A 25,895-nucleotide genomic window follows, 5' to 3' on the forward strand; every position below is an offset into this window, starting at 1 on the left:
GATACAACAAGAGCAACATTTTTAGGACTCATGATATAGGACAATGAAATAACATGGACATTTATCATTTTCTTGTGTGGGTCAAAGAAGAAACAGAAACCATCTCCAGAGAGGAATATTGTAAAGTAGTAAATTAGCATAAATAGATTTTTTTATGCTCCAGAAGGGAGGATTTAAAAGTAGAGACATTAGGAAGGAAAGACTTCTGATGGTAAGTCATATTGGACTACAGAAAGACCTCCTGAGAGAAGAAATAGAAGCTGAATCTCTAAAAACTTTTAAGCACCAGCTGAACGCAATGGCAATAAATCCTCAATCAGAAACAACCCTGCACTGTGAGAAAAAAGGGCTAGATGGTTTTACTGTACTTCTCCATGTCTTGCAACTGAATGACTCTGATGCTCTTTGTGGATGGCTGGAGTTTTATAAGCAGCTGGGGATCCATTAGGTTGAATGTTACTGTAGGAGTACCAACTGGTCTTACTCCCCCTGTGTTTTGGTATGAATAGTGATAATCTCCTGAAACATGTATTCAGGCCCAAAATGCTGGAGCAGAAAAGAGTAGCTACAGCCACAAGACCAGAGTTACTCAAAGGAGAAGAAATGACTAGCTGATATTTCTGCTAACATGCTGGGAGAGTGGCAGGTCACGGGTGTGTCCTTCAGGGACTCATTTCTGGCCAAGTGTTTCCCTCTAAGTGAGCAAAGGTTTAGGAGCTGGCTTTGAAAACCTCAGTTATGCAGTCAGCTATCGGTTGTAAGATCCAAGAAAGCTCTGAGTAAAACCCCACTCCAGCAAGTGAGCAAAACATTGCATTTGGCGTGTCCCAATCTGCACAGCCCAGTTAGGCCTGGACCTGTAAGACACATGTTCTTGTCGTGTGAGTGACATGTATCTTAAGTGATCCTAATGATTGTTTATTGCAAACTAAACATTTTTGCCATCTGGCAACTTTACACAATGAATGTCAGAACAGTTCCAGCAAATGAAATCTTTCCATCACCACAAACAATCCATTTGCTGGATTTCACTTCAATGTGAGAATAATACAGCTGCCCATAGCCCAGAGAATAAATCTCTAAACTAGATTTAATTTATGTGCCTCATCAGAAGGCAGAAATTTCCTGAATATGCTGCCCAGGCCCTAATACCTGGCTTTGGGCACATAGCACACTAGCTTTTCTCTCACACATCCTTTTTTTGCCTTTTCTCATTTTTTCTTACCTAGTACTCTGGGCTTTTAGATGACGTGGCTCTCAGGCTATTCTTGTCTTTTATGTGATGTATCTCTGTGGTTCCTCTTGCCCAAAATTACTATATTCACGGTTTTAATTTGCTCTAGGACTTTTGCAAAGAAACATTAAAATAACGGAATTTTTTTTTTTTTTTTTTTTAATTATAGAAAGGTGTTTACAAAAATTCCAATTTTCAGATTTTTCCTGAATATTTGCAGAAAGAAGCAGGTTAAGAAAAAGGGGAGGAAAGGGATGGGGGAAATAAAACGGGGGGAAAAAAAAAGAGAGGAAAAAAAAAAAAACTAGGGAAAATAAAAATATAAAGAAAAAGAGAAGGAGAAAGAAGACTTTTAAAAGGCAAAGCTGATAGAGCTGGATGTGGGGAGAGGCTTTTGCCGGTGTTTCTCCCGGCAGGAGCGGCTCTCCAGGCACTAGAGGGCCCCCCAGGACGCGCAACCGGCGCGTACTTTGCTGTACATATATTCTTATTGCACCTCGCAAAGTTGTTAATATAGACAAAACCCTGGTCTTTGTTGAGGAAGAATGCAGCTGGAAAGTTTTGTTTCAGAGTCGGAAAATCCCCAAAGTCTATAGATATTTGGGTTATGGTGTTTTGTTCATGCCTATCTTAAATTAAAAGCAAATAATAACAGAAAAAAAAAAAAATCCCAAGAGGCATGTGACTCATATTTGATTAGTCAAATGAAAGCCTGAAAGAAATGAGATGGGTGTTGTAAGGACCTCTGATCATTCTGACCTGAACACTGGGCTAAATCTTTTCCCTGTAGACTCTTAAACCATTTCATTTCTAATGCTCTGGTTGTCTGTGCATCACTTTCCCATGCAGGGAGTATAAAGGCAGAGCTGAGCTTGGCCCTGGCCAGACCTCCCAGGTACCTCTCTTGCTGGGAATAGAGAGCCTTTACTGCCGAGGTCCAGGTTCCTTGCAGTGGCCTGCGAGCTCAGTGAACCTGAACAGTCCAAGCGAAACCCAAGCAAAGCCACACAGTTTGAAACACTCTTGGAATAAAATCCCCTCCGTGGTGTCAGCTTGGTGCTCAGAGGGAGAGGCAGAACACGGCAAACTTGGCTCTGTTTTACCCCAAGATTTCAGGAAACTCCTTGCAGCGAGGCCAAGAGCTACGTTCATAACAAAACTTAAACCCAAGCAAAATTTATCACGTTTTGAGTTTCTTCATGAAAGGTTAGACCAAGTTGGGATGTACTCTGCTGGGATAAAAGAAGAGATGGGGTCTGGCCTTAAGGGCCGATTTCATATCCACTGAAATCACATGCAAAACTCCCAGGGAAGCAAGCTTAAACTTTTAAATACTGCTACAAAAGCAGCTACCACCGTTCTCTGTCATTCTAGTTAACCATCTATAAACAGTTACTCACTTGACCTCTATTTGATCTCTCCCTCTGCCCTCCAAGGAATCTTTCAGGGCCAACATACATTATGGATATCTCTGTGTATATGAATGTTGGAGGCTATTTTACTACTATGATAACAGATCTCTTGCAATTGTATCTGAAATCTGGTTGTTTGGGGAAATTGTTTTTTCTTTCTACAGACAAATCCAACAAGTGACTTCTGTTAGTTTATACTGGTCTGCTGAAAATATTTAATTACTGTAGGTCCTGTTTGCCACAGAACCTTTGTAAAGGATGATTTTGGAACCCTGCCATGGCAATAAGGAGGGAAAATAGTCTTAACACTTGAAACAAGAAGGTCAAAGGCAGGAGTCAAGAAAGATCTTCAAGCCATACTACAGTTGTCCTTTTCTAGCTGCTGCTTGAATGTGCAGCAAGATGACAAAGTCTTCAAGCTTTCACCTGATTAATAGTCTTGGGGGAAAAACATTCTCTAGGAATGTTGGAAGAGTAAGACTGCTATTTAAAAAAAAAGAATTCTTAAGCAAAACAAAAATGACAGTAAGATGGAAGTAAGTTAAGGTCATGTAGTAACTTAAGGAAGAATTTTATATGGATGCCTTCATTTTGCTGGGTTGGTTTTTTGGTTTTGATTGGTTTCTTTCTTTAAACATGATAGAATTTTAGAGTTAAGCATATTAAGTATATATATAAGTTATTTATATTATGAAATAATAAAAATACGTAAAAATACTGAAGCACTTAAAATCTCCAAGTACTCCTAACTCTGCGCACTAAGGATAGAATGCAGCAGCTAATATAAGTTTTAACATTTTATCATCTTTCATTTCCTTCCTGTCACAGTATCATGCTATAAGGAAATAAGCTATATAAACATGCTTTAAAAAACATAATCTTGAGGAAAAAAAAAAAAAAAAAAGACCTGCATCTAGAGATGATACTAAACTGCTGCAGTCATTATTGTTTGGGCTAGTAGATGCCCAGACAGAGAGATAAGGTCAATGCAGTCCAACAACCTAATAAATACAGATGTCTACATGTAATTTTTCTTAGCTTTAGAACCCATGGTAATGTAATGTATTTTACTTAAAATTGTTAAGATGCATTGTTTATTTAAGTGTTTTTCCACTTAAATATGGATTCTTTGTGAATGCTATGGTCGTCCAAAAAAGCGGCGCATTTAGTTACAGATAATAAATCCAGGAAACTTTAAGGAAGATCTCAGTGAAACAGCATTAATGAGAACAAGGTGAAAACAAGGTTACTAATTTCCAACCTAAGGACATTCCATTTAATTCTTGACTCACACAAAATTTTCTTAATAATAATTTGTGCTGGCCAGAAATGGCTTGTTTTAGACATAATCTATGGGAATTTAAAACAGCTTCAGATAATAATGATTTCATTGCTGTGTTATGCCAGTCTAAAATTCTAAGTAACAGAAATGTTGCCATCTCCTCATTTAAGAGGAAATGTAACTTGATACAAACACACTAAAAATTTGGAATATTTTATTATTAAAAAAGGCTGTCTCAAGCTGTGTTGAAGTCAACAGTAGGTCTATTTAAGGTTTCTGAATTCATCCTTTCTTTGTTAGCATTCAGATAAAAGATTGAATTTACTGGCTATTAAGGAGTTCTGGCTGCAGCTGGTTGGGGGGAGAAGGGGGAGAGGGAGATATTCAGCCATCCAGATCATCAAGGGATGTAGGCTGGATTTTTTTGAGCATTCAGATAAACACTGGTCAATTCTGTGGGAGTTAACATAAAATTGAAACGAAATTTTCAAGGAACTTAACACTTGCAAGTCATTTGACTTTGCTTTTAAATGTTCAATTCGTTCAGATCTCTCTGAGATCCTGGTTCTAGTTTGGGGCTGGGGGGAGTAAACCACGAGACTCCCATTGAGGGGGGTTTTCGTGTTTTGTATTGTTCTGCTATTTCATGATGCTTAAATCTTAAGCTTACTGTTGTTGTGTCGTGGGCAGCAGTTCGTGCTTGACGGGAAGTAAAACCAAAAATCCTCGAGCCCGAAAATGGCTCGGAGCTCATTCAGATGAGCTCGGTTGTTGCCTGGAGATCTCTTCTTCACCCAGGGGCAGGATGAGAGGCGTGAGGCTGCGGAGGCAGCCCCGGTGCAGGGCTGTGGGGCTCTGCGGGCTCGGCTGCGCTCCCAGCCAGCACCTCCCCTCCGTCCTGTGCTGCTCCGGGAAATCTTCCTGCCCCACCACCCCGCGGCCCGCCCCGGTGCCCGCTCTGATGCGGGGCGGCCGCGGCTCGCCCGGCACCCTCGGAGCGGGGGCTCAGCACGGCGGGGTGGCCTCTCCGCCAAGCTCCCGGGGACTTTACCAAGCACCTGAACCCCCCTGCCCTGCCCGGGGATCCCCTTCCCGGGCTGTGGAGGGACGGTGCCGGCTGCGGCATCCCGCTCTCCTGTTCCCTTCTCCTCCGGACACTTGATCTCCCATGCGGGGGCGAGCATGGCGGGGAGGACAGACGAGCATCCTCCTGCCTTGCTGCTGCTTCACTCACCTGACCCGAGGTGTAGAGGGAGCCCTTTCATCTGCGTGCTGTGACTCTTCGACTCAGCTCCGAAGTCTGCCCAGACATTTCCTAGAGCCCAACTGGTTCTCACCTTCAGTCTGCACGTCTCGGGATGCCGAGGGGAAGACTGCTACAAAGATTTGGCTCTGATTTCATTCCACATTTATCCAGGCTCTTTGATTAGATCCTTGCGAGGTTTGTCTCTGTGGAAATAGAAACAGCAAAGACACGCTATTGCTTTAAGTGTTATTACTGTAAGTAATTGTGACTCTAAGTGTGGTGTGGATATAACAGTGTCTCTGCTAAGTGCAGTGGGGATGTCTTCGTGTGCCAGTGGGAGCACCGGGGCTTCAGCAGCACTCCTAGCAGTGTTTGCAATTGCGATGAGCTTCTTCCATCCCTGCACAGTGTCACAGCTGTCACAGCAGCAGTAGCCAGGCTCACAGCACTGGTTACAATTATTGGTCCTTTCAGAGCATCGGGTTCGTGCACTACTGTGCTACCTCACCTAAAAGAAAGGAGGGGATCTGGGAGGAAGATTAGCCTAAACAAAATCAGTTGGTAAGAAGCTGGTAAGAATCCCTTTGGTAAGAAGGGACAAAGAAATACAAATAACTAGATTTAGGGAGTTGGATGTGTGTCTTTGTCAGGTAGGGATCTGTTCATCACCAAGCATCACTGCAAGCATTTCTCCTGGCTTTTAGAAACAATCTTTTCTCAGTGAAACAGCCACAGGTTAGCAAGGTGCAGTGTTTGGACTCCTGTGTCCAGCCTCGTGGGCTGTGGCTGAGAGAATTAGCAGTTACCCAGGGTACAAGACAACCATGCTAGTGCTTTTGGTGTCATCGTGAACCTGTCCTTTAAACAGCTCCACACAAGGATTAGCTGTACCCACTCAGCCCCACACTGGCCCAGCCTGTTTTAAATGCAGATGAGGAGTCCAAAGTCAATCAAAGCTTTGATTTTAAGTTTTTATTGGCAACAAACAGAGCCCTGTGTGCTTGGGCTGCAGACATGGAGGACATGCTTAAGTCGATTACACTTGACAATACTGTAATAGCTGAGTGCAAGTGACACCCCTAGGCCTCTGAGCTCTGCAGGCCTACCAGGGCTTTCAGCAGAGGTGCCAGGGAGCCCAGTGGCATCTGCAATACAAAGGAAGTGGAATGTTGGCAGCAGATGCACTACTAGGTTGACTTAATACAGGGAAGAGGTGGTGTTTAGGGCCAAACACGCAGAGGCAAAAAATGAAAGCCTCTCTCTCTCTCTTGTCTTTTTTCCCCTCAAACGCCCACATAAAATTCTGGGAAGATGCTTTGTATAAGGCGCTGTACATGATGCCCAGGACACCGGTGTAAATCTAGATTCGCGCCCATGAAAGTGAAGGGGAAGTTCTCTTCTCTCCCCGGTGTGAACACATCAGGGATACGTCTCCCACCGCTATCCCGGTTCCAGCAGCTCTGGTTCAGGAGCCGGCGAGCCGGGGTGGGACAGCTTGGTGAGGAAACAACTTTCTTCCCCCGGCTGGGGCTGGATGGGGTGGTGATGGCGATGCCGGTCACCGGCGGTGCCGCGGGGGGCCCGGAGCGCGGAGCTGGGGCACAGGCGCTGTGCCTGGGGGAGGCCGCCGGGCTGACAGAGCGAAGCGAGGAGCCCTCGCTTTTTTGGTTCCTTTCCAACCATTTTTAGCAGAGGAAGGATGTAATAACATGCCACGGGCAATAAATCACAGTCTAGCTACTCCCCCTGGCTCTCCTCCCCCCGCCCCCGGCCCTGTATAGCGGGAGGGGCGGAGGGGCCGGCAGCAGAGCGCCGCGGCCGCCGGGACGAGCAGAGCAGAGCCCGCCCGCCCGCCTCCTCCAGCCGCCGCCGCAGCATGGACCTCCGCGCCCTGGCGCTGCTCGCCTTCGCCCTGGCCGTCATCTCCCTCTCGGAGGGTAAGTGAGCTGCGGGGCTGTGCCGCTCCTGCCGGCAGCGATGGTCCCGCGGAAATCCCCGCTCGGGCTCCGGCCGCGGCTCGGATGCGTCTGGAGAGCCAGAGCGATGGCTGTGCTGAGCTGGAAGTAGGCAGGATCCCATTCCTCCCTCTCCTCCATCCCATCCTGGCTTTTTTTCAAAAAGCTGGCCAAAGCGGTCCTCTGTGCCAAACTCGCGCCAGATTGAAGTCGTCTGGGGGAAGACTTTGAACAGCGCTCGGTCTGCAGGGAGGTGGTTGGGCTGAAAATATGCATATCGACTTTCCCCTCTAACAAAAAACCCCAACGCTAAAAGTTACAAGAAATTCGAAACAGGCGGTTGTTCGGTTCCTCTCTGTCCTGTGTCGTGATCTATCTTTCCTCGGTCGGGGCAGAGCCGGTGACAGCGGTGACTGGGCAGGCGCTTAGCGCAGCCCCGGCGCGGTGCACGGGGAGATTCGGGGCCGCAGGGATGCAGGGACGGGAGCTCTGGGGCATGGCGGGCTGGCTCCGTCCCGCAGCCCGCTGCCAGCTGCAGCTGCCCAGCTTACTTTGCCAGCTGTGCTCTGTGGAAGCCTTCGGACAGCCCCGGGCACAGCGGCAACCCGCGCTTTTTGCCCCTCATCCCGCAGGGAATCCTGTGTCCCCGGGCCCGGGAGTGCGGCGAGGGCTTTGCCCGCAACCTCTGGGCATCCTCCGAATGCTCCTTGTGCGGCTTGTTCTCACCTGGCAGAGACTTGCCGTCTCTTGCCCCTCCTCGAAAGCTCTCTGTTTGGGTAAGGAGCGCCTTCTCAAAGCGCCGCTCCCGTCCTGTTCTCCCATTCTGGCGAAAGAAATTTAGGTGTTCCCCACCCAGCGAGGCAGAGGATGCCCTCCGGTTCCCTCGTTGTTTAGCCTGAGAGAGTTAATTTTCCCCGAAGATTTCCGCGATGCCTTTGGGCACAGCAGCCCCGTCCCGCTGGAGCACGGAGCCGGCACTGCCCCGGAGAGGCTCCAGAGTCCCGGGCAGGTGGGCTCCGGGCCCGGCCTCGTTCGCCCTATCCACCACCCCGGGGCTGCGGGCTGCGAAGCGAGAGCGGCAGGTAGCGACAGCAGAGCCGGGACCACGGGGGGCAGTGCCAGCTCCAGCCCCTGGCCGCCAGCATCACCAGCATCACCAGCATCACCAGCATCACCAGCTCCCGAGCGGCTGGGGCCGCCGCTGCCGGGGTACCTGAGCGGGCTTCCCACGTCTCGGCAGGTCTGGAGGCGGGAGGGAGGCACCGGGGCTCAGGGGCTCTCCTCCCCTTTCCTCCCTCTGGCAGCACTTTGCTCAGGGCTGGGAGGCCGGCGGAGCTGCTCGGTTCACCCCCAGCGCGGCTGCTCTCCTTTGCTGGCAGTGGGTGTCTTATGTCGGGATAAGCGTGTGGGGACCCCGCTAGAGGAAGGAAATGGCTCACAAGGGCTGGAGAGAAACCACTGTGAGGAAAGTGACCCCACCGTCGTGCAGTGTTAAGAGTGGAGGTTTTTGCCTACTTGGTACATCCTGCGGTGCTCTCAGCCCTGATCCAGATGTGAGGGCCCAAAGGGCTGCCTTGTGCTGGGGGGCAGGTGAGCTCTGAATTCTTCTTAGTTACCTGGTAAAGCTGTGTCTGTCTATCCCAGCCTCACTTTCCAGGGAAGTTGAACTGTTCTACACTTAAAAATTATCAACTATCTCCTGATAATGACAAATGCACTCAAGGCTGAACAGAAGTAAAATGATGCTTCCATCAAAAGTTTTGTCTGTTCATGTCCAGCCTGATTGCCTGGATATAGCTTCCCTCTCTATTCAAGCATCCAGAGCTTCCTCGTCCACACAGTAAGTTACTGATAACTTTGCAGCAGAACTGCCAGCTCACTTCTTCCCTTACTCTCCAATTCCAGTGTGGGTAAAGAGAAGCAGATCTCTATGGGATTAAATAGGTATTTTCCAGCACTGACAAGTGGCCACACAGAGTATTTTGTGTATGCTTTGTCTCTAGAGAGAATTTGTCAGCAAAAGTAGGTGTTCAGAGCCAACAAAACTCAGGTTGAGTTAGAGAATAAAGCTGTTTATTATTAAAAAAATTCCAAAACACAAAACCCCCAGACCCCTTCAAACTCTTCTAGTCAAGGCCAACAGAGATGTTCCCTTTATGTCTAAGTAAAATTAGTCTGAAGAAATGGAATTGAGGTGTCAAACTAGCATATCACTGTTCTGTAACTCTTGATTCTATTCGTCCATTTTAACCAAATGTGCCAGATAAAGGCCTCCAAAGCTTTGTGTGCCATCAGTTATATGTTTTCATGTAATAAGGCAATTAACAGATTATACTAATTTGCTGTACTGAGGGATTGGCTTCAGCTTGTGCACAGCGTTGGATAGACATCAGAGAACTCACAGTACAAATTGGTAGATTAATTAGTCAGCTTAATCAGTTCTAATGTAAGTGCGACAATATGTTTCAAATTTTGAAAGGAGATAAGGAATGTGTTTGTCAGCCTCAGAGTAAGACCAGAAATGTTCTCTCCTAAATTACGGACTCCAAAGAGCCCCTTCCCCCTCCTACCTTTGGAAGGTGGGGGTTCATGTGTTGGGAGATGCCACATGCACCAGTTTTCCCTGGTTTTCAGCCTGTTGAGACAAAGGCAGCAGCAGGAGTTACTGATTCCCTGTTGGTGAGACAGAGCTGACCCAGTGGGTGCCTGTGCTGCCTCTCCTGGTGCTCAGCGCCTGCTCCTGATCACCGAGAAAGGCACACAGAAATACCAAAGGGATTCTTGTGCTCGGAGGGGATTTGTCATCCCACCTTGCACTGGGGTGACAGAACACTGAACACTGGGGCGTCCCCTCTTCCTTGCTGTGCTAGGTGTCTTTTCTTGGGCAAGAAACAATTTAGGGACTTACAGACATGTTTAGTCATGGTTATACTTTCTCTGCGTCTGATTTGAAGTGGTATGGGATTGAAAATCCCACCCCGAGTCTGAGAGAGGACAGGATTGCATTATCAAATCATGGATCTGAACAGTTCATCTCTTGCACATTGTTTAAGTTAAAACTGGCTTAAACTCAGTTGGGACAAGCTTGCAGAGACACTATCACTGCAGCTGTGCTGAGAGTTGTTGTATGACTGTATTTGGTTTCAGCCTCCCTTTCCAATACAAATTCACAGATGTGTAGCTATCAGGCACAGATTTGCAGTGGGAAATCCTAGTACCTTCCTCACTCCTTTCCATATTAGCACTAGCCAGTCTAACCCATGTTCTCAAGGCTCTCTCTGTAGCCCTCCTTCCTCCTCCCCCTGCAGAATTTTAACTCATAGGTGGAACCACTGTTTGGAGTGTCAGAAAACTGAGAGAAAAGTCCTTTGATTTTTTTCATTTTATAGTCCAGATTCTGGTGTGTCAGGAGAAGCTCTACTCCCACTAATTAGTTCCTCTCCTGTGTGATCTGATTCTGCCTCATCTCTTGATAGAGAGACTGGAAAAAAAGGGGCTTTCCTCCTCAGGACAGACCAATTTCACCCTGTTTTCTCTGGTGCTAGAGACAGGCATCGAAAACATGCAGTATATGTAGATCCGCTGCACTTGTAGAACCTGTCTCTTTTCTCACCTTCCTAGACAGCTGTTTAGGAATTCCAGTCCCTTCCTTACTCTTATCTCTCCATTTGCCTTTAAAGGGAATCGGGTTTGGATGCTGCAAGTATTCCTGTGTGGCTAAACAAACAGGATGGCAGATTGCCATTTGGGATCTCAAGCCCCGATCAGATATAGATCTGGCCAGCTACAGCATGAGCCAGGTTTTAAGGGTTAGGTGTATGAATTTAATTCCTCCCAGAGGCTGAAAACAGCTCCACTGGGAAATTCTTTAAAGTCTTAGGCATCTCTTAGACTTCAGGCAAGGCTTCTGTGTTTATATTTTATTGTGCATGCAGCTTTCAAACTTGCACTCCGAGTGAAGACTTTACTTACATGCATTTGATAGCCAGTAATTAAGTTGTCCCATAGAGAAATCGGGCTTTGGTGGGCGCCAGGCTGCTTTTCTCAGTCCTGCATGCATATACATGGCAGATTTTTAGCCTAGGGGGTTAAACTTAATTCTGTCCCTAGTGATGCCAGTGACAGAACTCTCATCCAGTCTGGTGGCCCCTGTATAGTGTATTGAGGATGCCCTGGCTGATAGCTCTCTCCTCTATTGCCTTACTTAGCCGCAGGCTAGAAATTCAAAAGACTCCAAGTGTCTTATGTGAAAGCGCCGGGATCTGGCATCTCTGAGCCTCACCCTCTTGTGCGGGTACCTCTGCTGGGAGCCAGGGCTGGCTGCGGTGGGGAAAGGTCAGCTGGGCCCTGGGAACGTCTGCAAAACCAGAGCTTTTCTGTAGCCTCTAAGTCCCCTGTGAAAAGCCTGCACCTGAGCCGAGCCGTTTTGATCTGAACTCCCTGGAATTCATCGCTTTCTTCTGGTTACCTTCTAATTTGGCCTCGGGTCAAAATCGTTTGAGTAGAACAACACCGCGGACAAGTGCCCCCTCTTTTGGCCTTTATCTTGTCTAATTACCAGGAGCATCCTCGCACAATGGAGCGGCTCCTTATTCTAATCTCTTCGATTTTACTTATCTCTATTTTCTCTCCCTCTTCTTTTGTCTTCCAAAATCCCACGCACCCTTATTGAAAGGCTGGGCACTGAGCTGAAGAGATTGTGCTCTGAGCTGTGGGCAAATGCTCTCCCAAAGCTACAGCTTTTCTGCTGTGGTGGGTTTTTTGTCGTTGTTTGGTTGTTTATTTCCACCTGCATGTTTGGAGGGCGTTTCTCTGAGGCCGGATCTGTGTGTCGGTGCCGCTGGCCGGGAGAAGAGCTAACGTGTCCTTTCCCTCCCTCTGTCCCGCAGAGAAACCCGTCAGCCTGACTTACCGATGTCCCTGTCGATTCTACGAGAGCAACGTGGCAAGAGCCAATATTAAGCACCTCAAAATCCTCTCCACACCCAACTGCTCACTTCAGATTGTGTAAGTCTCTTGCTCTTTTCAGCTGGGTGCAGATCTTTGGGTATCAAAAAGAAGGCTCACAGAGCCGGTGCCTGCTCTGATGGTTGAATTTCAGTCTGCCTTGTGCCGGGGCTCCCAATCCATCTCTTCACCCCCGTGTCAGAGACAGCTGGAGCCTGCTTTAGCCAGCATAAAGGAGCCCAGCTGATTGTTTCCCAGCTGTGTTCTCTGTGATCTCCCTATTACTGCGTGATGCCATGTCCTGCTCCCCCGTGGGTATGTGAGCAGGAATGTCAGACTGGCCTGTTGGATGTGGAGCTTCACACCTTGGGGTAAAAACTTCACAGCGCTCTGAGTCTTCTAATGGGTCACTTCTCCATAGAGTGGAGCTAAACGAGCGAAAGGAATTCCTTCATGTGTCCCATGTATCCTCCACAGGAGGTACAGACCCTAGAGGTGTGATGGACTAATCTAGGGATGCTTGCCAGGCAGGGACCGACTCAGTAAATCGCAGCAGAACAGAAAGATCCGTTCCCAATGGAAAATAACCTGTTTATTTTTTGCTGGAAAAGCAACCCTCGTTTTCAGGGAACACTGTGATTTTGTTTGTTTGTATGTTTGTAGATTTGTGTGTGCATGTTTTAGAAAGGTCTTTTTTCATTCATTTCTTCATGGGTGACCCCCTCCCAAAATTCAAAACATTCTGAAGGAAAAAATAACAGCATTTATCTTTTACTTGTAAGGGAACCTTACTACTCTCAACTTCTGTTAGGCTCTATAAGAGGGTGTCAGGGACTAGATTTGGTTTCTGTGCAGTGATCCCATTATTGGTTCTTTGACCCATATATTGAGCCCTTCCTCTTGCAACTCAAATGCTGTAAAAATCAATTTTTGTCATCCAAAACATTTTTGCACTCAGAAAACTGATGTGGTTTTGCAATATTGCTCAGGAATGAATGTGAGTGTGCATCCATTCATGAACCAGCTTTTATTAGTATGTTGGGGTTTTTTTCCTATTTTAAACCACTCTGTGTATATCATGCACGATTATATATATGTTATATATATATATATAACGATTATATATATATTATATATATATGTATATCATGCAGATGTGCTTCTGCCTTAGGATTTGGTGGAGGACAGTGAGAAAACTGTAAGCCTCAGCTGAGAAATAATTTCCTTTCAGAAAAATGGCAAAACCAGCTGTGACTACCTCCCATCTCTACCTACAAAAAAATTTGGTGGCAAGAATACAATATAGCATGGATTTGTGCTCTGGGACTGTCAGTGATGTTGTAAGAATCCCAGTGCTAAGGCTTTTTAAGGAATTTGGAATTTTCTGGAATAGTTTCAAGAAAATGACAGCATTTAAGACAGGGTAGAGTATATATTTATCTCTTAATTAATGTAGGATTATAGTAATTAGAGATAAATCGGAGCATGAAATGCAGAAATAGAAACATCTCACATTCTTGCCTTTCCCATTCCCGACCCAAATATGTTTGTCTGTGGTACACAGAACATATGAACTTATAGTTCACCTTCTTTTTATTATTTTGACATGCAAGGTACTTAAAATATCTCTCCAAATACCCTTGAAAAATGACTTCAAACTAGGCCTTTATCAAAACAGGAGATGAAATTAATCAAAACTAACACATGAATTTCTCATCTTGATTCATTTTAAGCATTAAACAATGTAAATGTAAATAAATTAAAAGCTGCCATTTTCAGGAACAGAGAATCTAAGTGAAGCACAGCTGCTAGAAGATATTTTGTGGGGTTTGTTTTTCTTTGGATTTTGTTTGTTTGTTTTGTTTTTTGCACAAGCATATTTTCCTTATATATTTTGTTATAAAATAGGGGAGTTTTACCTGAACAAAAAGCCTATGAGCAGGCTTGTGTCTTTCATTCTATTGGAAATCATCTCTCCAAATCCAGTGACCTCCTCTGTCAATGTCTACTTCTAAAAGTAGAAAGTCCACACTTTCCTTGCTTCCTTTCCACAAATTCCTTGCTTTTCAGTACAGGGAAATGAGCATTTTTAGCAAGTAGACACCTAAACCAGTCCAGGTTAAACAGTCCATACCATTTCCTATGTCTCCTCCTTGCACAAGGAGCAGGGGATGATAGCTCAGAAATGAATGTCTGAAGAAATCAGTGTCTCAGTATTAGGTGAGAGGTAATATTAGGTGAGAGGAATTGTGTTGAATGTGGCTGGAGACTGGTTACGTGTGCTTTTGCTTCTGTACCCTGTGAGGTCAGCCCAAGATTTCCCAGGCATTGCTAACATCAGCAAATCCATTCTTACACTCTGTTGGTATCACTTAACTGGAAATGCTCCAGCTTGGCACTGCTGTAAGGGAAATATGAATTAGGCCCATTCATCTCTTTTTCTGGCTCAGGGGTGGCAGGACGGATCCTGGATGTGTTTATGTTACAACTGTGTTGTTGCATAACTTCAGACCAAGGAGCCTTTTTGACCTGTTATTTCTTACGCCATCGTTTTATATTGTGCAGATTTCATTTTATTAAGGGAGGAACATTATGGCTTCCATCCAGCAAATGTTTAAACAAGTACTGAACTCACTCATATGGGCACTTCCATAAAATTGCTGCTGTCTGCACTTTCCCAAGGCAGGCGGGCTGTTAAGAGGGAAGTTTTGGAGCAGCTGGGGCAGAGGCAGGGTGCTGCAGTGAATGTGGGAGATAACAACTCTTGAGAGGTCCTGAGATCCCTGGAGGGTGAGATCTGTTGATGAAAAGCTATTTGTCCATGAGAGATTCAGATAGCCCAAATGTCAAATTCACAGGGAATTCAAGTTAGCTAAAATGCTAGCTGTGGGAAGTGCAGCTTGGACATCCAGGAGAAACCCCTCAGGAGGTTTCTGCCTTTGTTTCCAATGCCGAGTGAATGCTTGAGGGGAAACTTGCCTCTGGCACTATGATACCTTCAGTTGTCTTCCTCCCTGCAACCTGTTAATTCAGCCTTGTAAAAAACAAAGCACTAGCAAGTGACCACACCCTTTCTTTCAGAACATCCAAGAGGTGTCTGTCCTCAGAACATGTGAAACTTCAGTTTTCTAAAAGCTGTTCTTAATCAATTCCTTACAAAAATTACCTATATTTACCATGTCAGTATTTCCAAATGCTTTTTTTCCATTGTTGGCACTGAACTTACTAACAGTCCAGGTATGAATTGGAAGTCTTAGATTCAAGTTCTGTGTCTGTTCCACTCTCACATGATTCCTAGTACAGACCACAAGAGCCTGTCAGAGGAGAGAGATGGTTTCCAAACCAGGAATATTTATAATAGGCGGGAGAGAGAAATAACCCATCCTGTTCACGGGTTAACTGAGAGCAGCACTGGCACCCGAGGGGAATAAGGCACAGGGGTGGGGAGGTGGGTGTGGGCTGAGGAGCTTTGCACACCAGACTCACTCTGACTTTTCTCCTTTGGCAGTGCAAGGCTCAAGAGCAACAGCAAGCAAGTGTGCATTGATCCCAAGTTAAAGTGGATCCAGGAATATCTGGAGAAAGCTTTAAACAAGTAAGGCAAGAGACAAATGGACTTAACAGCTAACATCCTGAGTTATTAAAGGGTAGAACTTTAAGGGCTGGCTTTTACCACGTGGACAAAATGCTTGTGGAATCAGATATTGTTTCAAAGAAGGGTTTGGAGTTGACCTAATTTGTATTAAAACAACAGTTTCTAATATATCCTAGATGTTAAACTAAGAATTTTGCCAGGGTTTGAGGCAAAAATTATGCTAATGAGTATGTTCTGGGGTCCCAAACTCATCCTCTTTAAAAAAAAAAAGCTGTTCTCCCAAGGAAAATTCTTCCTTTATGCCCTTTCTTCCCCAACCAAACTACAATTACTTCAGAATCTATATTGTTCTGGTGTCTTTGGAGCCCCTTCTCCATGTTACACTGGGTGTCTGTTTGCACAGGCAGCTGAGGCCTAGGGATTCTTGGTGCTAAAAATTGTTTCTCTGCTGCCCAGTGTGGAATGCTGTTAATGTTGGCCAAGGCACGATGAGCTACCATGAATAAGCCTTTCCCACAATTCCAGCCAAACTTGGCTGATGTGGCCTTTTTAAATCTATTTTTTTCCCCTTGAAAATGGTTGAAAATGTCTACTTTGAGGTGGACTCAGCCCATCTCCGTTCAATTTTATGCTGAAAAGAGCAACACTGAGCACCTGCTGAACTGCAGGGGAGGGCTCCAGCCTTCCAGCACTGAAAGATGGTACATACCAAATTATGGTACAAAGCATTTCCTTGCTTGCCCAGAGCCCTGGGCTTTGGTTGATCCAGCAGCAGCATTTTGGCCAGCTCTAGCCTACCTGTGCACTCAGTACCCCTGCCACCCTTGCCATCACATTCCCACCCCACAGTAACTGCGCTGTAACCCTGCTGAACCTTGTCCCCTCTGCATCTGTAGGGTGAAGGCAGGGCTGGAATCTCATCATTTGCAAAAACAATGTATTATTGGGAAGGTATGGCCCCAGGGCAGATGTGAGGCACAGGTACCTGAATGATCTCCACTGTTTGCTTTGTAAATGCATCTGCCAAACAAAGGGCAGAGTTAAAAAAAGAAAAAAATTCTTTGTCCTCCTGTGTTTTTACAATAAGCAAGGGGGAAAATGCCACCAGAAGTAGAGAGGTTCCTCCATGTGTCCCTTTTGGGGACTGCACTGGGGCCAAGAGTGAGGAGGAAGAAGAAGGGGGAAGCCAGCTAACAAAGTCAATGTGATTCCAGCCCTGACAGCTCCTCCCATCTCATCTGATGCTCAGTGCCTTCTTTGCTGCCAGCACTCAGCCCTTTTGTCCTTTGGACAAATTTTCTGCAGAGGTAATCCAGGTTAATGCTGCCAGAATGGCTTTGGGATTAGGCACAACTGAACCTAAGAGCAGGATGGCCCATGCTGAATATCCTAGGGACCTGGGCTACTTGGTTTTACAGACTGGGAAAACCCTCAAGCTCCTGCTTAAGTTCCTGTTTGCTATCATCCCCAACCTGAGATTTAGGAGGCATTTTAGAAATCTGCAAGGTTGGGCAAATACGATTATGTGCCTGTCTGACTTATGGGAGCAACTCAGCTGGAGCATGTTCTGCTCTCACTGCCACTAGTGAAGATCTGAGACCAGCTCTACTGAAACCAGTGAGTCTGCCTGATCTCCAGCCACATTCTGGGTTTTGTTTACCAAATGCTAATGCACAAGCAATTCTGCCAACTTGGTGGACTCATCCTGGTTTACACTGAGTAACAAGGGAGGGTTTGGTCCCAGCTCTATGAAATAAGATGTCAGAAAGCATATATCTCTACCACCTAATCATGGCATTGTGTTCATTTTCCAACTAGTAATGCCAGTGGCATTTTCATGCTCCACAGACAGTAAGAGCTCTGTCTGTAGCATTTTCACAAGGCATGTTTTTGATATATTTTAGTGCACAGCTTTGACTTCTTCAATGAAATGTACTTTGGAATATATTTATAGCGCATCAAACAATTCATATATTTGAATTGGAGCCATATGAATGTTGGTAGTTTAAAACACCGATATCCCTATAAACTACTAACAGCTTGTAAAATGAATCTATATAGATCTATAAATGTTAATGTAGCTATCAGTTTCAATCAGCCATATATTATATTTTTTCACTTGTACCAAAATTGTATGAAATGTGACATTACCCTATATGCACTAGCAATAAAATGGCTAATTGTTTCATGTTATGAAAACCCAATTGTACATGGGAATTTATTTTTCTGTAATAAAATCAATACGTTTTGTAGAAAGGGCTCTTGTAATTGCTTAAGTAGAATCCAAACTGTGAAGACAATCTATACCAGTACTTCAATATGAGAATATCTTCAGTGTTATAATCTGCAGCTAAGGGCAAGGAAAAGTTCTTAAAAGAGTAGTCAAATACAGTTAAATATGAAACCAGAAATGGTTTTTACTAGGGAATTATTTTGCTCACTAATTCTGCTTAGCATTTATTATTGCTTTACATTCATCACATCTCCATGTAATATATACATGAGACATCAGTAAAACACATTCAGGCTGTCAGGAATCCAAATTCCTTAACTGGCTTTAAAAATCATTGTGCAGCTGCTGTGGCCAACATCATTCAACATTCATCCATTTTATAGACATGGGGCAAATTAGTCCTTTCTTGAAATATCTAACGAATCCTTGATCACTTCTGCACAATCCCAGTCATCATTTAGAGTACATTGACTCCCTTTCCCTCCTTCCTTTGTACAAGGATATGCAAAATCAGGCCTTTACAGAGTTAACAAAGCCCATCTTTCCCACCATCATGTTAATACAGTCTCACTTCAGAACTTCCCTCACTTGAAGATGCCTTGAAGCCGGAGTCCATTAAGCTCAGTGGCTACTGTAGACACACGAGAGAGATCTGATGGATCAAGTGGATCAAGTCACTTGGGAAAAATCTTTCCATTAAGCCAACTGGGAGAAAGGAAAAGAAACTGAATATGTAGGGGCTGTCTGTGTTGGCAGCCAAGCCCTGGTGCTGCCTTCCAAACCCTGGTGTGGCAGCTCCTCCTAATTTCTAAGCTAATTTGTAAGTACTGGTTGAAACACAAGATGCCAGAACAGCAACCTCCCAGTACTCCACCAAGCGTGGGCTGGGTGAAGGCCCCACATGAAGGGGACAATGTGGGTGATTACCTTTACAGCCTTGTTTTAAGGCACCAAATGCCCACAAACCCCCTCAGAGTAGCCACTGCTTCTTGCTGATGTCAGCAGGAATACTGTGTGGGAAGCCAGAAGTCCAGCTCCCTCTGCTTCCACGGTATCTCAGGGGGAGTGTTTTGGATGGTGAGGCTCCTGCCTGAGAAGCTCTGGAAGGCATCTGGGGAGGCTTTGACATTTGGGTAAAATTTGGGTTGTTCTGGCCTTAGAGTTTGCAAATGTTCTTCCACCAGGACACTTCTACTTGTCTGGAATTTCTCTCAGACAAGGGTTTTATGAAAGGGGATGTTACATTTGCACCCTGCCAGCAAGGTATGAAGGGACCATAGGGTAAATGTGAATGAGGCCTTTGTATATGGATAATTTATGGCAGTCTTTTTGTATTTTTCTTTTAATTTAGACCACGTCATCGCACTCATAAAAAAAAGCAACAGAAGAAACGGGGCCCACTCTGCCCTTCCCGTGCAACACCACTAAAGTCTCCAGGGAGAAAGAATGGTAGGAGGCATTAGTTTCTGAGCTGGGACACCTCAGGTTGAAGTCCCTGCTCTTCCACTGACCATTTTATGGGACCTTGGGCAAATATATTAGCCTATCCAGACCTCCATTTCCCCCCGTATTTGTTGAGGATAACATCTCTCCCCTTCCAGAAAAGGAGGATTATACAGATAAAACTCTCAAAGCAGGGGGAAAGCTTAGCTACAACAGATGTGGGATGATTTTCATTTCACAAATGGGAAAATGGACACACAAAGAGACCAATATAAACCTGAAGCAAAGTCAAAAACAGGGTAAAGGTTTGGGAGCCCTATTTGTTTTAGCTCCAATATCAAACTGACAGAGTTAAACACTAACAGCTGTGAATTTGCCACTGGTGTTTTTTAATGAGAAATGCAGCACCATGTGGTGACAACGTGATGTGGTGCATGGGTGATTGGTCGATGCCTTTCCTGTGGGAGATGCTAGGCAAGTCCCAGAGAATGGTATTATATCCAGAGCCAATGCTCTGGATGTCCCAGGTTTTTTCTCACAGGGGTGGTTTGTCCTGACTTTCTGCAGCAAAAGAAATAGGGCTACTGCTGTGGGATATTGGAAAAGATATCTTCAGAGGAAAAATTTTCCTCATGGTTTAGTCATTGTCTTTGTGCCTAGATGAGTTTTCTAAGACTGCCTTTACAGGGAGTCACAGTCTCTAGCTGTGGTCACAGAGCCTTAGTTGTCCAGCAGGCATTGGAAGGGGTGTTTGACAAGAGGTGCTGAGATCTCAGTTTTGGAATACCCAGTGCTTACCCTGTGATGCTTGTAACTCAGGCTTAGTGACCTCATCTAGGCTGCAGAAGGCTGATCGGCCTGGAGCAGGAATAGGGGTCACTTCAGACAGAACCTGGAGGCCAGCAGCACAGGCTGGCTCCTTGTTCTGAGTAACCCATGCACACAAGACACTTGCACTTTGCTGTGATGCCTAACCCACACTCTCCTGGGTACCATGCTCAGTGTGAGCATGGGAGACTCCATCTGTCTGCACCCACCTGGGCTGCCCACCTCCGCCCTTCAGGCCTCACACGTTTACTGTGCAGTGCCTGCCTGCCCTGCCTGTCACCTCGCCTTCCCTGGGCAGCTGGTCACCACAGGCTCTGGTGTGGTCCCCAGCTGCTCTCACCAGGTGAGCTCCCAGGGCAGGGAGGCTCAGGGGTGGCTCCTGGCTGGCAGAACTTTGGCTGTCTCTACTCTCCAGCCACCCTGCGGTGGAAGCCAAATGAGCAGAGCATGGGCTGCCCTCAACATTCCTCCATCCTCACGGAGACCTGGCACTCTCTGGAGCTGCAGCCCATGATCTCCATCAGAGTTGTGGGATAGGAGCAGATAGAGGAGGCATTCCCAGTGCCACTTGCTCTGCCAGTGGGGCTGCTCACAAATGATTAATCTCTCCTTTCCCTGCTGTATTTTTTGCCGAGTTTCTTTGCCCACCGATAATTCTCTGCTCTGGCTCACAAGTCCAGAATAAGCTTTCTAGCCAGCCTTCCTCCTGTATTAGTTCTGAACACCTTACTAACTGTGATGAGCACAACCTGCCCAAAATAACACCCATTGCTGGGTTTGCCCTGCTGGGTCCCAGTAGCTCCTTGTGGAGAACTTATCCCAAAATGTTCAGCAATTACTGGTTGGAGGGGCTGCCTTTGGGTTAGTCCAGACACAGATTTTCTGTTTGACTAGGCCTGATAACAGAGCTTTTGCAACTGAAATAAACCTTAATAGTGTTTCACTTTCTTCTTCATCAACAGGAGGTTCAAGATGTAAGAGGCAAGCATTGTAAGCCGTCTGCAGGATTTCTTACTGTAGGACCCAGAGAGCAGATAACCAGTATTAGGGAACGAATACATTTCACTGCTAACATGCAGCACAAAAGCAACGCTTCACGCATTTCCAAAGGTTTTTTTCTTGGTTAATTTTGGTGGGGTCTTTTGTTTGTTTGTTTTTTCCCCCTTGCACAAATTGGCTTGCTTTCACAGTGCTATTTTTATATAGTAAGATGTAACTATTTGAGAAAAGTATAAATTTATACAGGTTGGTTTATTACCTAGCACTGGGGGCAGATACCAATTTCAACTAACCCTGTTATTATATAATATTTTATTTCCTTTGTTGTGTAGAGGTCCTGCTTTATTTAACTTTCTTTTGGTTCATGCAAGTCTCCTGGAGTTTTAAACCTAGAAGGACATGAACTGTACAGTGCAATGATGTTGTGTAAGTAGTGGTAGAACTCCTTGCCTCCAGAAGTCATAGAGGCCAAGAACATAGGAAGGCTCAAAAGCATCAGACTGATGACAGCAGACATTATCCTGAGTGGCATTTAAAGATATTTTGGGTGAGTGATTAAACTCAGGGCTACAGGGCTAAAGCCCTTCTCTGAAGATCAGAAACCTTGCTGACAGCTGTGAGCAGCTAGATCAATGCACATCTGCTATTGCAAGGTGCTAATACTTGGTTTGTAGTAGTTGTCTGTGTTAGGAGCCACAATACAGTTCTGAGGTCACCTGGCATTTCCTACGTTCCTGTGTTTCTGATGACAAATTAAGCAAAAAGAAGGAATGGGTTATTAAATCTCTAACCACACGATCATGTTGCAAGTTGCTGGAGGAGCCCAATACACTGCCATGCAGGGATCCCACCCATCCACAGCAGGTGACTTCAACTTGCCTGGCTGGCTTTGTACTGAAGTGAAAAGGCTGAGATTCATTCACCCTTCACCAAAGCTGGGCTACTGAACAGTCACACCTGCCTGAGGGCAGTCACATCCCTGATTGCTCTGGAGATACCCAGAAGAGGATATCTGGCCACATCTTGGGGAAAAGAGATGCTTGGGGCAAGAGAGGGTCTGTGCAGTTCGTGGAAGGAGAGAGGTGAAAATGAAGGCCAACACTCACAGTTCACCAGCCCTCATGGGCTTGCTGGTGAGCAGGACAGCCTCTGGAATTCCCTTTGCAAAGCACAACCTGGGACAGGTACCACTCCTTGCACCGATCCCCTCTCTAAGCCAGAAGTTTCTTTCTCCTTATTCCTTCCTGTATACACAATATCTGCTATATGGTATGGAAAGACACCTGCAGCACTGCAGTGATCATGTCATGCTGTGCACTGAGATCTGGGGGGAAGCACATTTGTGCAGCACAATGCTTGTGTTTGTATGTATCTGTGTTTGTATTGTAAACAAAAAAATGTTGTAAGGTTGTCTTTTTTGAGCTGGTTGATTCAAAAGAAATCTTCCCTCTTCCCTGCAGCCTGTCAGGAACACTGAGAGGGGTATTTCACTCTCCTTTTTGTGGTAGGCATTTTTAGTGCCAAAGAAGCACTTTGGCTATCCAGGGACCACATTATTTCCATGTGGATTCAGGTAAAAATCTTGTATTTTCCTTTCTGCAAAACAGGCCTATTGCAGAGAGGCCTTCTGCTGGGAACACCTCACCTCATTTGCTTTAAAGCAGAAACAAACTGCTGTGCCTAAAATATTTGTGTTTGTGATTTTGACATTCCTTCTCTTGTTATCATTACCAGCCTGGTGCTTTAAGTATATTGTGTCTCTGTTTTGAAAGGTCTGGTACCACTGTACTTGATGAGAATTGGAGTTTTGATTTAATATTAGTAGGAAAATATCCTCTCCTGGAAGGGGACAGAAAGAAAGAAATTTTATGAGAAAACCAGTTTATTCTATGTTTCCTGGACTGTATTTGATATCCTAGGTTCCATTCCCTGTCCCACACATGTACCTGTATTTGCCAGAGGTGGACATGTGAGTGTCCAAGCCAAGAATGACTGCAGAAAAAGTCACCCAGGAAAGTGCATTCTTCACACATAGCTCCTATCAAAGGACTGAGGTCTGATTGATTCCCCTTGCAGTAAATGGAGAATTACACAATCCTCTGATTTTGGTTCAGCAGCGTGCTTTGCTCGTGATGATAGGTGCTGTGAGAGTTTTGCTTCCAGAGGAAAACAGGCGGTGAGAAGCTGGGGTGGGTAGATGTGGCTGCACAGCCTTCCAGTGCTCTGCTGCAGTCCTCATCATCAGGGAGTGCATCTGGGGTGAGCAGCAGCAGGGACAGGTCCCTGGGAACATGCCAACCCCACATTACAGCCTGGGCAGACACTGCTTTGAGAGGAGCACTGGGATGCTGAAGCACCCGGCCGAACCCAGGGACGCGGCTCTGGGCAGGATAGCCAGCTAGAGGAGGCACTGCAGGAAAGGGGATCTCCTGTCGGCCTTTCCTCCAGGGGCTGCAGGGGCAGGCTGTGCTAAAGCAGGGGCATTTGTTCCTGGGAGAAATGCATGAGTAGCAGCAGGAGGAAAATGCACTCCATCTAAGGTAGGGGACCATTTACAGCCAGGTGTTTGTCTGGGTGCTTTGGGGGCTGTAACAGCCCCCACAGAGACTGGGCACTGACACCTCTGTGCAGGCGATGCTTCACTGCCCGTGTGCCTGAGACCACTCAGGGCATGGGGCTGCTCTCAGGGGCCAGCACCGTGACCCTCACCTGGGTGAGGCTGAGCACAGCGTGAGTGCAGAGGTGACACAGACTTGGCCAGAGACTTAAGTGAGACCTTTTAAAAGCTTTCTCTTGCTTTGGACCAAAATTCAGCCTTGAGTGGGAAGCTTTGCTGTTAGCCTGACATTATTTGCGAGATGTTCTGGGGCGAGCAGCCATGCCCTTTGCACCAGAGGGATCGATCACTGGGCTGCCCCAGTGCACCACATGTTTGTCCCGTTGATGCCAGGACCAGAGCAGGCTGAGAAGCAGCACTGGCAGCCCCTCACTTGGGGAGAGCACTTGGTTTTCTGCCTTTAACTGTTGACCAAAGACAGAGTCAGGGAAAGGAAGCGTGAGGAGATGGGAGTGAGGTAGGGACCACATGTGAAGAGGAGGGAAAAAGAGATAACACTGAACCATGCTGAAAAAGCAGCTTCCATGAATGTGAAATCATCATGTGGGTATTTTCAAAGTGCAGCTGTCAAATCCCAATATTAAGAGTAGATGATATTTATTGCTGTGTCAATTTTTTATTTATACTAGCTTTATACTTTTATGTATAAATATCTTATCTGAATTCTGCCTGAGGAAGAATGAAATGAAGGGTGACTTTGATGTGTTTTTGATTAAGGTGTTTGAGCAAAGGTGACTGTTTATTTTGCAATGAAAGCTTTTTTCAAACTTAAATATACACATTTTGTTGAAAATGCAGTTCCTATAGAAGTTTTTGTTGCCATTTTCCCTTTATTAGGCTCTAGAAGGTCCTTTTCTCTGGCAACTTGTTCTGAGTGATGTGATTTATCACATCACATGTGATTTATCACAGTCAAGGTTTTTTGTGAACCCATCATGTAAAATTTGAATATTTCTTCTTTATCAACATCCCACCAAGATAATCCTTGATTGAAAACATGAAACTTTGATTGCCACCGAGAAGAAAAATGTATCATGATAAAAGGGCTGCATGAACCTCCCATCTTCCATTCCTTAAGAACTCTGTGTTGTCAGAATGTGGTAAATACTGTACTTTATATTTTTATTAAGTAAAAAGAAGTATCTTCCCAAAAAATGTGAAAAGGGTTTTGCATTTGTGTTCCTGTAAGGCAGCTTTTATGGAGGAGTTATATTATGCTTTTGAAGTTACTCCTTTCATAGAAAATTTTTGAAAATAAACACTTTTATATTGTTGTAATTTCTCACATAAATGTGTATGCACTTAAAATTTTCTTAATAAAAATGTATGTCTGAATAAAGCTTTTGCTTGATTCTTTTTTTCTTTTTCTCTTCACAAATGAACAGCTACAGTCCCCATTCAGGAAAATACATTCAGATGTAGTCTGTGCATTTGACAAAAGAGCAGACAAAAGAGCAACACTGTCCCTGGGGCTGCTTTTCCCAGGGCCACAGCAGGGTCATTATTCAGTTTGGAGGTGAAAAAAAAAATTAGAGGCTTGTAGAACTGACCTGAGAACATGTAGGTATAATCCTGACTTGAATGATGTTGTAGGGAAGGTGCTGTGGGTTTCAAAACCACAAATTGAAAACTGGTCTTTGGTCAGTGCATCTCCCCATCTACCAAGTTCTCAAGGCAAGGGGAAACTGTTTCTGAGGTCAGCCCAGCCCTCCACAGCACCCTGAACATGCCAGTCCTCCTGTGTATCCCCACTGCAACACAGGTGAGTCCCAGCACCTCGAACCGCTCTGCCTGGAGCAAAGGTCAGGGCTAGGTTAATGTAACGGTGAAACACTGCTTGAGCTTCTTCCAGCTTCTTGCTTAACAAATAGTTCTTGGTCAAATTGATGCAAGGCAAAAGGCATGCAAAAAAGGGAAAAAGAAAACTCAGATGACTGGTGACCCCTTTACAAATCCATCCATTACTTACTAAGAGATTTATGAAAAGTTAGCAGGTAATTATGAGTGCAGATTGTCAGTGAGAGATTCCCAGGCCGCTGTGAAATGCCTTGGAAGTAATTAGCTACAAAATTACACATTAATATTAAGCATAGGTCTCATGTTC

The 25,895-nt window shown here is 45.4% G+C and overlaps 1 protein-coding gene across 1 annotated transcript; it reads left to right on the forward strand.

The window, feature by feature from the left end:
• The first annotated feature begins 6,928 nt into the window (after window positions 1-6,928).
• CXCL12 (C-X-C motif chemokine ligand 12) lies at window positions 6,929-25,130 on the forward strand. Its single transcript, XM_023929589.2, has 5 exons — window positions 6,929-7,111; window positions 12,019-12,136; window positions 15,585-15,671; window positions 19,256-19,353; window positions 21,138-25,130. Exons 1-5 carry the CDS (start codon window positions 7,051-7,053, stop codon window positions 21,167-21,169), a joined length of 396 nt encoding a protein of 131 aa, XP_023785357.1. The 5' UTR covers window positions 6,929-7,050; the 3' UTR covers window positions 21,170-25,130.
• Window positions 25,131-25,895: the final 765 nt, after the last annotated feature.

Source organism: Cyanistes caeruleus, chromosome 8, assembly GCF_971803275.1.
Source record: "Cyanistes caeruleus chromosome 8, bCyaCae1.hap1.1, whole genome shotgun sequence".
Classification (NCBI taxonomy): Eukaryota; Metazoa; Chordata; class Aves; order Passeriformes; family Paridae; genus Cyanistes; species Cyanistes caeruleus.

Coding starts and splice junctions, on each gene's coding strand:
- CXCL12 (XM_023929589.2), top strand. CDS start 7,051: ATGGACCTCCGCGCCCTGGCGCTGCTCGCCTTCGCCCTGGCCGTCATC. Junction 12,137..15,584: donor AACTGCTCACTTCAGATTGT/GTAAGTCTCTTG, acceptor CTCCTTTGGCAG/TGCAAGGCTCAAGAGCAACA. Junction 15,672..19,255: donor CTGGAGAAAGCTTTAAACAA/GTAAGGCAAGAG, acceptor CTTTTAATTTAG/ACCACGTCATCGCACTCATA.